Source organism: Felis catus, chromosome B2 (assembly GCF_018350175.1).
Source record: "Felis catus isolate Fca126 chromosome B2, F.catus_Fca126_mat1.0, whole genome shotgun sequence".
Lineage (NCBI taxonomy): Eukaryota > Metazoa > Chordata > Mammalia > Carnivora > Felidae > Felis > Felis catus.
Window position 1 is genome coordinate 148,091,611 of NC_058372.1, and position 14,449 is coordinate 148,106,059.

At 46.1% G+C, this 14,449-nt stretch overlaps 1 protein-coding gene across 6 annotated transcripts in view; it reads right to left on the reverse strand.

Moving 5' to 3' along the window:
• The window catches only part of PDE10A (phosphodiesterase 10A), a 619,063-nt gene that overhangs the window by 119,680 nt on the left and 484,934 nt on the right, over nucleotides 1–14,449 (reverse strand). For all 6 annotated transcript variants that reach the window (XM_023254564.2, XM_045058341.1, XM_045058340.1 and 3 more), the window contains one exon: nucleotides 1,966–1,994. In XM_023254564.2, coding sequence (XP_023110332.1) covers nucleotides 1,966–1,994 — 29 coding nt within the window. The remainder of the gene's footprint in view (nucleotides 1–1,965; nucleotides 1,995–14,449) is intronic.

Below are 14,449 nucleotides of genomic sequence, written 5' to 3' on the forward strand. Positions count from 1 at the left end.
CAAGTTTCTTTACAAAGGGAATTCTCCCTTAAAACCGTATTACAGATGCACGGTTTCCAAGGAGTTCCCTGTCCCACCTCACGGTCTCGGCGTCCTGCCACAATGGGTCTGTGACGTCAAGTCACAGCTGCCGCCTTCTAAAAACGTACTGATAATGTAGCCTTTGTGTAGAGAGCGTCAGCCAGACTCTAAGGAAGCATTTTGAGAAACTGTTTTAAAAGTATGTTTCACCAGAAAAGAGAGGACACAATCCCTCTACTCAAAGATGCTTTGCCCAGAAAGAGGCGCACTGAGGATGCCATGACACGGTCATTATCTGAATCCGAGATGTCCTGCAGCGATATTTTGTGTAACTAAAATACACAGAAATGTATTCAGTTAAAAAAAAAAGGCCACTCTTCGCCTATACAACTGTTCTACCCAAATATAACCTAGTTTATATTTAAAGAAGTGGGATGCGATCGCGAAATCGGTTATAGCACCGCGGTAGGAAATCTCTGTATCTGGGGACACTGGAGGCAAAGGAAGAGGGTTCTGGAGAACAAGGGAACACAGTTAACATCTTGACATAAGCCGAGGGCAGAAATACAATTCTAACCATTGTCAGCACAACAGAATGTCGGGAAAACACACAGATCGGCTACAACAACCCTATTCCTTTCCCCACCTCCCTCAAAATAACACCAAAATCTCACATTTCTTCAGAATTGTAAACGCTAAACTGAGGGTAGGCATTCCTTATAGTTTAAGTCAAAAACCAAGAAGGACGACTGGTGAGCCAACTGGAGCTTCCTTCCAGACTGCCCTGATTCACTCACAAAGTGCACAGAGCTGCTTCAGACATGTGACAAGACAGTGGCACTCCAGCAGCTTACGACCTGGCCCGCGCTTGCTTCTCAGCCGCCCTCTTTGCCCTCAAGCATCACGTTTTAGCCTTTGCCGCTCCTCCCGGGGGATACAGAAGCTCCAGGCTGACCCTTCCGGCCCCTGCTACACCTTGGAAGCACCCAGACTGGGGAACTTCCCACTCGTGAGCTCTGTTAACCGGTGGCGGTCTCCGATCCAACCCCGTAGAGGTTGCTGTGGACGGAGGGGATGGTGCCCAGCCTGCAGGGATGGCCTGGTCATTTTTGAGCTTCCTTTCCTCAGATTTTCAAAAGAAAAGGAAGATACCTGTGCAGGTGAGCCTGCGAAGAGCACTTCAGCTTGTGTTTTATAATAGCGATGTCTCACCTAAAGTCGCGTCCAGTGCAATTCAAACTGAGTATTTCCACTACTGAATCCACGTTTAAGATCTTTATGGATACAGTATAATTACAATGTGTTTCTACGTAATTCGTTATGACTCTGCAGTCCAAGGACAGCATGCTCAGGGCTTTCGGTACTCGTGCCCCATCAACTTTTAAGTTTGCTAGGTCTCTTAAAGTTCCCCCTAAGTCATTTCTCTTGGACGTGAAAACGGCGCATTTAATGTTTCCTAAAAGTATGGGGGAAGGTCACGTCTTGAACACACAAGTGGCCGCCTCCTGTTGTCCCAGAGAGAAGGTGCATGTACTCAAAGGCAGGGGATGGGCAGGTAACAGGCACCTTGTGGGGGGAGCTTGGGGAGGGGACCTCCGCGCCTGGGCTGGGAAAACGCTGTGCCGGTCGGTGTCGGCTTCTCTTACGGTTTCTCAAGAGAAGCCAGAAATCCAGTCTTTCCACGCAGTCTCTCGGTGCCTCATGCTGGCAACTCATTCAGAAAACCCCATGAGCATGTTCAGGCCAGACGAGACGCAGCTGTTGGCCGTGCATGGTTTGGGGCCTCCAGTTTCCAACCGCTCATGAGCGATGCTCCGGAGAGGACAGGCAGTGCTCGTCATTCTGTTTCTAGTGCTTGAACATGTGAGAGCACTGCGGACACGTACGCCCGAGAGTATTCATTTCCCACACGGTGGGAGCAGGAATTGTATTCGCGTTACTTACCCTGCTGACTTCCTTAGGAGCCGATTCATCTGGGGGAAAAGGAAGGGAAAACACAATTAGAGACTCTGAGTAGCTTCTGAAATGCAGACTATGTCATTCACGCTCAATAAACTAGAAGGCCGTCTGGCTATGCTTCCTATTACAAAATCTAAGAATTTGGCCTCAATCGTCCCTCAAGTAAAGGTTACACATGATAGAGTTAGAGGTACGTGCGGAGCTGGAGGGAAAATGAAATACCACGGGTCATTTTCGAGACTGCCTTGTTAGAGGCTCTGAAACCGTAGCATCTGCAAACAACCTTCTAGATGCCACGACCGCACGGACATCGCAAGTGACCCTTAACGTCTGTGCTGCCGGGTTAATTACAGCATTCCTTCCCTGCTGGAAGGAGACGCGTCCCCGCACGGCACCCTGGTCAAGGCTCGAAGACCCCGGTCCACGATGCCGCTCTGCACCGTGGGTCCCGGGGGCGCTGGGGGCCTGCCTGGGCCAGCCTGTCGGCACTGTTACCGCAAAGCGAGCCTGGTGCATGGGTGGCGCCTGGTCTAGGTGAGACGCTCAGAAGGGCTCTCCCCGGGGGGGGGGGGGGGGCTGGCCACGTGACCCGAGACCCGAACATGCCTACGTGGCCAACAGGGTACAAGGAACAAAGTGGCCAAGACTCTGCTTGAGGTCACTGGTTCCGACCCACAGCACACGCATGTGGCCCTCACCGAGAGGGACTGGACCGGAGCCCTCCCTGGGAGGCCACCCGGAATTCAGTGCTACTGACGACTCGTGTCCTCACCAGCCAGATCGTGTCTAAGTAGCAACATTAGCGCACACCGAACACGCCCCAGAGCTCGTGTGCTCCGTTACTCGAAAGCACGGCCGGACTTATCCTGACGCTGGCAAAACCACTCCCCCCCCCCCCCCCCCGAGTTCAAACGGGGTTTGCGCTTCCTCTTTCGACATCCTTACGAAGTAAACGGCTGAGTCCCGTCGTTTGCTTTTTCCTCATCTTTCTCCAATTCGCTGCTTATTTCCACAGACACCAAGTCCGGTGCCAAAACGCACGGCAACCAGCAGCCTCCAGACTGGCCCCTGAACCCAGTATCTGCCCTGGCGACCGTACTCCACACGCACGCATGCGCGCGCACGCACAGAAACGCACACACGCATGCGTACAGCCACGCACGCGCAAGCAGGTGCGCACACGCGGAGGCACACAGCAACTCACCCACGCATGCGTACAGCCACATTCATGCAGGCACACCCACGCGCACCCGGGCACACGCGCACCCACGTCCGTCCTGTCCCTCAGAGGCTTCAGAACGTAAAGGCAGTCAGATTTCAAAGCTGGCTGCATAACGACTTCATCTGGGGCCCTTCGGAAGTGACCAAGTGTGGCACCCCTGGGGAGCAGATGGGCAACACGCAGCCCTCAGTTTTGCAAGTATTCCATTAATACACACTTGTTGACGACGTATTCCTTCTAACTGTTCCCTAGAGATTTGAGTACTGCATCTGATTGTCCCGAGAAGATCCCCAAGCACGTTACAGGAAAAAAACTTACGTTGCCCTCCACGCGGAAATGCCATCACAGCAGTAGCCTACCTACTCTTCGACTCCCAACCCCTTACCTCTCCTGAAGCCCCCTGGAGACGGGAGGGACCATTCGATTTGATCATTACCGCCAATTTCTTAACGGATTCGAAAGGGACAAAGGCTTCTAGTTTTTAATTTTTATCTAAGACGTTCAGTAAGTGTGGTCAAACGTCCCAATGGATTAGGAAGCACATAATGAAAAGCAGCCATTGTACAAACAGGTTTACTCTCCGGACCGAATGGCCTTCCCGACTGTGGCATGTGGATCCTTCCCCTCTCCAGTCATCACTAAGACCTGAAGGCTGGTTCAGATGTTCCCTTTGGTTTCTCCTTTAGTTGTACTTGGCACTTCTCAAACTTGAGCGTGCATAAGACGCTCCACCAGGATGTATTTATAAAAACCGACTAGTGTTTGCTTTAGGGGCAATATAAAGTATTTGAAAGAAAAAATTTTACCCATAGCTGATTTCTAGGTTCCCACCATACGCACGGATTCACAAATGTACCCCTATCTCTCCCTCCGACTCAGGAGTCAAGTTTTGTTAAATGGATGTCATATCTATTATACTTAGGGAACGTGGTATTTTAGCCGAAGAAATTAATGGGCACAGTGAAATCTGCTGGAAGAAGGAAGCTGCTTCCTCTTTTCTAAATGCAGAATATTCATGTAGCTGAACTCTCTTGCCCAAAGAAAATGCACGCACGTGGAAGAGAGCTCTTAGAATGTCTCCCCTATGGAAGAGTGGTGCCTCAACACAGAGACCAGGGGCTTGGGGCATGGACCACCGTTGGAAGCCCACACCCGCAGTCACCTGGGACACTGCTTTGGGCAAGCTGGCCGACTCCTTTGGCCACCTTACAGGTGTGAACTGAAAGAACATCCTGCCAACATAATTCGCTTCTGAAAAACAACTTTCCCCACAAAGACATTTTCAATGTAACGGAGCAGAAAATCACCCCCATCCTCCTCATGCAAAACATCTCACGATCGCAGGGGAAGAGCCCAGGGCTCAGACTGTCTCCTGAGAGCCCACGACTGCCATGTCTCGGTGTCCTTCCAACACGCACTGAGGACTGAACTGTCGCCACCACAGAGCACAGAGTTCAGCAGGAAAGCTTGTTTTAAAATGAAAGGTGTTGGGGATCATGGAAAAGTAGGGAACTGCCGTGGATGCAAGATTCTGAATAATTCACGAGCATCGAATTAGTAACAAGAATGTTCACAAGAGCAGATATGGATTTTTACGCAGCTGTAGGGGTTCGATCAACATTTGTTTATTCAACAGATATGTACCATGGAATCGTTATATGGCGGGCATGATCCCTGTTCTCAAGGCGCTCGCACTCTGGCAGGATAAATAAACAAGAAAACAAAACCTAATTTGAGAGCAGGATTGTTTATAACTGTTTAAAGAGACACTTATTTTTTTTTTTAATTTTTTTTTCAACGTTTATTTATTTTTGGGACAGAGAGAGACAGAGCATGAACGGGGGAGGGGCAGAGAGAGAGGGAGACACAGAATCGGAAACAGGCTCCAGGCTCTGAGCCATCAGCCCAGAGCCTGACACGGGGCTCGAACTCACGGACAGCGAGATCGTGACCTGGCTGAAGTCGGACGCTTAACCGACTGCACCACCCAGGCGCCCCAAGAGACACTTATTTTTTAACAACAGGAGAAAAAAAAGAAAGTATCTTCAATCTCAACATTATTTTAGTAACTTTTCAATGTCTTAGGAAGAACAGCTCATGGGATAAAAAACCGAATTTCATTTCTATAAATAAATGTTCCCTTTGCTTTCTCCTTTAGTTTTGCTTGGTGCTTCTCAAACTTGAGCGTGCATAAGATGCTCCACCAGGATGTCTTTATAAAAACCAACTAGTTTTTTGCTTTAGGGACAATTTGAAGTATTTGATTCATGGGGATTACCTTCATGGGAAGTAGTTAACTGACTATTTTATAAATCTTTAAAACTCTGCATACATTCGTACTTTCATTTTTGTGATCACTTTTGCTATTTCCTTGATGTGAAGTGGGATTTCAGGAATGAACACACACATAATTAGAACGTAAAGGAACTTCTACTATGTGACAGCTGATTTAAGTTCTGTGGCTGCTTATCATGTCCTCCTTTATTCTGTGGTTAGCCTGTGGCTTTATTACTCTACGTCCAGAGAAGGTATTTTGACCAATTCCTACTTTTTAAATTGATCGATCATTTCCTTGAAGTATAACATACACTTTTACTAAGTCTTCCTTGGGTAAGTTCTCTACTTTCAGCGCTCACTGTACAGAGAAGACAGAAGTCCAAGATGTCACAAATTGGTATTATGCATCCAAAGAAGAGACACAATGACCAGAAGTGACAGAAATTGGTGTTCTCTGGAAGGGCTTCCCTGTGCCTCTATCACTTTGCCTTCTGGGCTTTGCAGGCATTCTAAGATTCCTAGATGGAGCATATCTGTCTTCCTATTATGGAAAATACTTAGTTCCTGTGAAAATTAATACGGCCAGCCAGCTTTTCAATATATAGTTGATCACTGAACATGGGTTCGAGCTGAACAGGTCCACTGATAACATGGGTGTTTTTTTTTTTAATAAATACAGTGTAGTTCTGTAAATGTATTTTCTCTTATGATCGTATAATATTTTCTGTTCTCTAGTTTACCCTGTAGTAAGACCACCGTACATCCATTAACTTACAAAATACGTGTTAATATACTGGTTACAGGATTAGTAAGGCTTCTTCTGGTCAACAGTAGGCTATTAGGGGTTATGTTTTCTCGATGTTTGACCACAGTGGGGGTGGGGGGAGGCAGGTCGGCACCCCGAAGCCCCTCATGGCTCAGGAGCTGGCACGGCTCCCTTCAGCCTCCTCCGGCCGCTTCTGGCATTCCGCAATAGCTGGGGCGCTGTCTAAAGTCAGCTGTCTTCTTACAACAAAGCACTCTGAATGATTCCATCCCCACGCATTTATCAAGCACCTAATGCTGCCAGACGCTGAATAAACGTCTCAGTTGGCGCGGTCTGAAGGGAAGGCCTTACATCTCACGGCTTCGCGACATCCACCTGCACAATGACCCACCCCAGTGGGTGGCGGGAGCCGGCTCCAAGTCATGGGGGAGGCAAATGGAAACCAGCCGACCATGAAGCCTGCTCAGCCTAGGGGCTCCCACGCCTGCGAGTTAATTTCCCTATTTCTTTAGCCAGTTTTATCAGCTAAAACTAAAAACACTTCAAAAAAGCATGAAGGAAATGTAACGAGACGTTCCTAGGATATTACGTTTATACTACTCAATTAACACACTGCTACTTAAAATAAAGCCTTCAGAAAGCTCTTCCATTCCTACCAAAAAATAAATTCCTTTGCTTAGGATTGAAGTCCTCACAATTTGGTTCTGCTCTCTTTTTCCCACTGGAATACACAACACACAGGACTCCCTTCCCGCTCCAGTAAGACTGGTCTTTCCAGAGCCCCAAGCAGGATTTGCTAACTCTTAACTCAAAACCTTCATACCCTCAAACCACAATTATTGAGTATCCCCATTACGTGCCTGGTACTCTTGTAGGTGCCTACAACACACCTCAGAACAAAGGAAAAAGACGGCAATCCCTGTCCTCATGAAGCTTAATTCTAAAGGCCAGAGGGAGTCCACAAACATGATAAAAAACTAAATTATACGGCGAGTTCCAAGTGGTCCTGCCTCAAAGTGGGAACAAAGCAAAGCAGATTAGGAAGCATCGGAGAGCGATGGGGAAAGGGTGGGAGCAGCACTAAGGGCAGCACTAAGGTGGTCAGTGTGGGCCCAGGGCGGGCGGGGAGTTGTAAAAGCAGCTACCTGAGGGAAAAGCATTCTAGGCAGAGGGATCAGCCCGAGCAAAGCCCCCGAGACATGAGTGTCCCTGCAGTTTCTTGCCGCCAAAGTTGATTCCCCCTTCTTTCAAGAATTAGCTCAATTTGGATTTCGCCCATGAGGCCCTCTCAAAAGCAACAGGCCCACCACATCCTTCACTGTTTTTATGCACTCCTCTCCTGCTGAGAAAGCAGAGTGCTACAGAAAAAAAGAAAAGAAAAGAAAAGAAAAGAAAAGAAAAGAAAAGAAAAGAAAAGAAAAGAAAAGAAAAAGAACCTGCGAAAAAAATTTTGAAAAATTACAAATAAAAAATTATTGAGCTTTCCTAAAACTCTTACAATGTCTGTGCATTTTAGGAAATATCTTTATCACGTTGCTTCAATATCAGGGATGAGGAGAAATGAGAAATCCAAAGCTTACCCGTCTTACTTATCACAATGGCAAAGCCTATAGCATCTATACGGTCTGGGAGTTTTCTGAGGATGGGAGAACCGTCCCAGGACGCACTGGTCACCTCCAGATTCCCAAGATTCTCCAGACTATATGTGACTCCATGAAGTCTGGCTCATCACACGCTACCATGTCAGCAGAGATCTCAACTGAAAACCGAAAATAGTAGAAGATCCTGGCACTAAATAGATGATAAGCACTAAGAATTCCGAAAAAGGCTTCAATTTTACGGACTCGATCTTTTTTCAAATTGCAATCGCCATGAGGAAAACTAAGAACAAGCTGGAAGTGTGCTGCCCGAGTTTCTAGTTGTCAGCAAACCTCTGACTTCACTTTACAAACGTGTCTAAGTCACTCGTGGGTCTGCTGTGGCCTGATTACTACTAACTGAAGTCTCCCCTCTTTGCAATTCACTAAAGCCGCTCCAAGGAAACATAGAGTAAGGACCGGATTATGTGTGCACAGAGTTGTCGCACGCTCACTGCACTCACTCTGCAGAACATCGAGTGTGCGGGAGACGGAGGGAGTTGAGAATTCCGCCTTTCTTTTTGAGTTTCTAAATGCAATGAAAACAGCAAGACTTTTAAAGGAGTCTCATTGGGGCGCCTGGGTGGCGCAGTCGGTTAAGCGTCCGACTTTGGCCAGGTCACGATCTCGCGGTCCGTGAGTTCGAGCCCCGCGTCGGGCTCTGGGCTGATGGCTCGGAACCTGGAGCCTGTTTCCGATTCTGTGTCTCCCTCTCTCTCTGCCCCTCCCCCGTTCATGCTCTGTCTCTCTCTGTCCCAAAAATAAATAAAAACGTTGAGAAAAAAAAAAATTTAAAAGAGTCTCATTGTATTAAAAATTTTTTTATCAAAAAAAATCCTCAGCATCTGGAGAAAGGTGAGGATCGTGAGGGGGTTCTCTTTCTGCCTGAGACCGGCTGGGCAGGGCAGCCCAGAAGACCCGCTCAGGGAGCTGGTCCCGCCAGGCCGGGGGGGGGGGGGGGGGGGGGGGGGGGGGGCAAGGTGGTCTCGGTGGGAAGAGGGCAGCAGGCCATATGCAGGTGAGGGCGGCCGGTGTGAAGTTCACTTACATCAGGGAACTGCTTTTCTCTAGGAAAATGTTCATTTATATCGGACGCTATGTTTTCTTTACCACCCAAAGGAATAAGAGAAACCAGGCGACTGCTCAGTGCTCCCGAGATGCTAACAAAAAATACTAGAACTGAAAAAACTAGAACTGAAAAGAATTTAACTGTCCCCAATTTTTAGCACACTGGCTCTTTCTTGTTACCACAATCCTACTTCTTCAACGTTTCTGGTATCCGTTAAGAAATTACGACTTTTAGGTAATTCTGTATTAAAAGACTTTTTCGTTTCAAAGGCAGCAGTTTATAGCAGTGAATCATTGAGTGCTTACTTTCCCTTTGTCTGAGGCTTGTTATGGGTAACATTTTGCCTACAGTAGCAAAATAATAGGCCACTTCTGTTCTCGCAGGATTAACTGCTACAGAAACTTCCAGTCATAAACAAGTAGAAAACCAGACAAAATACAGGAAACAAAAGCTTTTAGACACTGGTCACACCAGGCCGTTCAACACGGTCATCCCAGAGATAAAACATTTGAAAAGAACTTCCACGCTCATTCAGAATAAACACTCACAGCAACGAGGAATTTAGTGGGATCTTGTTACCCTTACAAAGGGCGCCTGTGAGAAACCTACAGGTGCCGCCTTACCTGACGGTGAAAGATTTAAATCCTTCCCTCTCACCGTCTCTGTGCAACATTATCCTGGAGGTTCTAGCCGGCAAAATAAGACACAAAAGTGTGTGTGTGTGTGTGTGTGTGTGTGTGTGTGTGTGTGTGTGTATCTGGACAGGTAGGCATACACATATAAGCTTGTAAGTTGCATAAAATGTATATTACATGTAAATATCATATATGGAATTGGAAAGGGATTTCCAAGGGATTGGAAAGCAAAAAATAACACTCTTTGTTCACAGAGGACGCGAGCCCTCAGCTAGAAAGTCCTAAGGAATCTTCCCAAAAACCCACTAGGATCAATCAGTGAAGTTAGTAAGGTCGTGAAACGCAAGATGAAAAAAAAAAAAAAAAATCAAGGACCAAATAGAGACACACACTGTCAGGATAATGCCGATGGCCAAGAAAAGCCAAGTCAATTCAGAAAACTAAAGAAGTTGGAGAAGCCCCACAACATCCTAAGAGTCTCTGCAGCGATTATCAGCCAAAGCTGGGTGGTACTCTTCTCCACATCCTCAGCAGCACTTATCTCTTGTCTACTTGGTAACAGCCGTGCTGACAGGTGTGAGGTCACATCTCATTGTAGTTTCTCTTCGTATGTCCCTCATGATGAGTGATATTAACGTTCCATAGTTTATGTATGATTTTATTTCTCACTTATACCTCAGCAAAGCTGAAACAAAAAGAAAATAGTGCAATGGCACTAACATAATGACGGACATGCAGTTCAGTGAGCCCCAACAGAATCCAGAAATAGACGTATCCAGACATGTGATTTTTCAACAGAACTACCAAAGTGATTCACTGGAGAAAAATCATCTTTTTAACAAATGCTTCTGGAAGAAATAGATATTCATGTGGAAAATAACAAAAACAAAAATTTGACCCTTACCTTACATCACATATACAAGTTTACTTGAAATGAATCACTGACCTATATACAAGAGTGAAAACTATACAACATAAGAGAAAATCTTGAGTTAAGCATATTTCTTGGATTAGAATAAAAAACTATAAAGGAAAAAATGACAAGACAGACTTTATCAAAATTAAACATATTGGCTCTTCAAAAAGACTGTCGAGGAAACAAAAAGACCACAAAATGAGAGATACAGAGGATTACATATCTAACAAAAAACTTATACCCAAAATATATAAAGCGATCTTACAACTCAATATTATGATAATGAATATCCCCAATTTAAAAATGGGCAAAATATTGGGACACCTGGGTGGCTCAGTCAATTAGGTGTCTAACTCTCGATTTCCGCTCGGCTCACGACGTCACGGTTCGTGAGATCGGGTCCTGTGTCAGACTCTGTGCGGACAGCACGGAGCCTACTTGGGGTTCTCTCTCGTCCTCTCTCTGTCCCTGCCCCATGCATTCATTCTCTCTCTCTCTCAAAATAAGTAAACAATAAATATAAATAAATAAAATAAACATATATAAACATATATTTATAAAATAATATAAATCAAAATAAATATAAATCAAAATCAGCAAAACATCTGAACAGATGCTTCACAAAAAAAGACCTAGAAACGGCAAACAAATTCATTTAAAAAATGGCCAATGTCTTCAGATATTTGGGAAAGAAATGCAAACTGCAGCTACCATAAGACACCATCCACACCCATTAGAACATAAAGGAAAGGGGAAAAATGGGAAGCAACTGGACGCTTGTGAGCTGCTCAAAGTGTGTTCTACCCAAGTAACAAAACATCCCTGAGCAACAGAAATAAACAAAGCAGCACACCGGTGACCCAGAGACGCGTTACACTAAGTGAGGGAAAGCACACACGAACACAACACACGGGATGATGCATCTACAGGAAACCGTGGAAGCAGGACGAAAGGCAGATTGGGGGCTGTGGGGACCAGAGGCAGGTGACAGAGGGGAGACTGGCTGCACAGGGGGACACGGAGACATTCTACGACGGCAGAAATGTTGGCGTGGTGGTGGTCACGTGAAAACTCAATGAACCATACACATACAATCGGTCAGATTTACCGTACATAAAAACCTAATAAGCCGATTAAGCAGAAAGCGGTGTCGTGGCTTTAGCTCAGGGTGAAGCCGTTCTTTGCTCCACAGTTGGCTTGTGTTTCCCTCAAGATGCCATCCTGACCAGAATGTCCTCTTGACCCCCCCACCCACTTCAGGGCCAGCCGGGGCCCTGGGGAGAAGGGAGGGTTGTGTCCCGCCATCCCCTCTGTCAGTCCCACGATCACCAACCTGGGAGTCGTCCCTCCGTATTTGCTAAGAACCTCACCACCTGACCAGTTTCATTCCTTTCCCTTGAAGCTGCCTCCAGTCATTCCGTAGGGCTCTGACGTCCACACGGAAGAACACACAGGGCAAACGACAAGCAAAACCAAAGGAATTTCACAGGGAAGCGTAAAGTCGCTCTGGCAATAGGCTCTCAGATTCAGTGAGGGTTTCAGGCAAGACGCAGGGCTGGTAGCACGAGCCAGAGCCCGTATGGAGGCCTAGGAGACAGGTGAGAGCCTCTGTCCCCACCCTTTGTGAATTAACAGGCTCTGAGACACGGCAGCCCTTAGATGTCTGACCAGTGGGTTCAACGGAATCCGGAGGACAGTGTGGGAAGGTCAAAGCCTACTCACCATCGCTACCACAACGTTCTCTAAATTCCCCTACATGCCCAGTTCTCTGATGCAAGAAAGGAGTTTGTCAGAAGCTGCCCAAGACTGGACTCTTACATGCACACCTTGGAAAACAGGTTGGCAGCTTCTGAAATCCTAGTTCTGGGTATTTACCTAAGACTAAGTATGCAAAACACCAACTTTCCAAGAAACACCAAGCTAGTGCAAAAGAAAAAAAAAAAAAAGGTTTTAAAGTAGAACTAACTGAGACCTTCAATTGCTAAGATCATATGTTTTCTACTACTAGTAGGAAATGGAATCCAGGAGCAAGAGGAGATCAGATGAACAAAATTACAGATGCTTCTGCACATCTAGGTCCAGGTCAATCTTAATGCTGTACTTACACAAGGAAGACTAAAGAATTCACATAGAAGTCATTATTCTGTAACATCCCTTAATTATAATCAATTATAAAAGCGAATTAAACCTTTATTTGTGGAAGAGTCTGTTGAATTAAAAAACATTGTGACTGTGCTTTTGTGGGCATTGGTGAAAGAGCTGGAAATGGAATAATTCCAGAATCGTACCAAGTAGCGATTGGTAGAATAAGTACAGCCCAAGAAGAAGTATTTTTTAGAATGGTATTTTCAACAATTTGAGAAAACAGCCACTAAACAGATAGAAGAAGTCATATTCTTTTTTTAACTTTTTTTTAGTGTTTTTATTTATTTCTCAGACAGAGAGAGACAGAGCATGAGCGGGGGAGGGGCAGAGAGCGAGGGAGACACAGAATCCGAAGCAGGCTCCGGGCTCCGAGCTGTCGGCACAGAGCCCGACACGGGGCTCGAACTCACGGACCGCGAGATCATGACCTGAGCCAAAGTCGGACACGTTTTAGTTTAAGAATATGACTTCTTGAGGCTCCTGGGTGGCTCTGTCGGTTGAGCGTCCGACTTCGGCTCAGGTCATGATCCTGTGGTCCCTGAGTTTGAGCCCCTCGACGGGCTCTGTGCGGACAGCTCGGAGCCTGGAGCCTACTTCGGATTCTGTGTCTTCCTCTGTCTGACCCTGCCCCGCTCCTGCTCTGGCTCTGTCTATCAAAAATAAATAAATGTAGGGGTGCCTGGGTGGCTCAGTTGGTCAAGCGCCCGACTTCGGCTCAGGTCATGATCTCACGGTTCATGAGTTCAAGCCCCGCATCGGGCTCTGTGCTGACAGCTCAGAGCCTGGAGCCTGCTTCAGATTCTGTGTCTCCCTCGCTCTCTGCCCCTCCCCCACTCATGCTCTGTCTCTGTCTCAGAAATAAATAAAAACATTTAAAAAAATAAATCAAAATGCATTAAAGGCCAATATTATGACCTCTTTCTATTTTTTTTTAAACTTCATGAATTCTTTTTATTTTTTATTTTTATTTATTTATTTATTTATTTATTTATTTTTTTTTTTTTTTCATATATGAAATTTATTGACAAATTGGTTTCCATACAACACCCAGTGCTCATCCCAAAAGGTGCCCTCCTCAATACCCATCACCCACCCTCTCCTCCCTCCCACCCCCCATCAACCCTCAGTTTGTTCTCAGTTTTTAACAGTCTCTTATGCTTTGGCTCTCTCCCACTCTAACCTCTTTTTTTTTTTTTTTCCTTCCCCTCCCCCATGGGTTCCTGTTAAGTTTCTCAGGATCCACATAAGAGTGAAACCATATGGTATCTGTCTTTCTCTGTATGGCTTATTTCACTTAGCATCACACTCTCCAGTTCCATCCACGTTGCTACAAAAGGCCATATTTCATTTTTTCTCATTGCCACGTAGTATTCCATTGTGTATATAAACCACAATTTCTTTATCCATTCATCAGTTGATGGACATTTAGGCTCTTTCCATCATTTGGCTATTGTTGAGAGTGCTGCTATGAACATTGGGGTACAAGTGGCCCTATGCATCAGTACTCCTGTATCCCTTGGATAAATTCCTAGCAGTGCTATTGCTGGGTCATAGGGTAGGTCTATTTTTAATTTTCTGAGGAACCTCCACACTGCTTTCCAGAGCGGCTGCACCAATTTGCATTCCCACCAACAGTGCAAGAGGGTTCCCGTTTCTCCACATCCTCTCCAGCATCTATAGTCTCCTGATTTGTTCATTTTGGCCACTCTGACTGGCGTGAGGTGATACCTGAGTGTGGTTTTGACTTGTATTTCCCTGATAAGGAGCGACGCTGAACATCTTTTCATGTGCCTGTTGGCCAT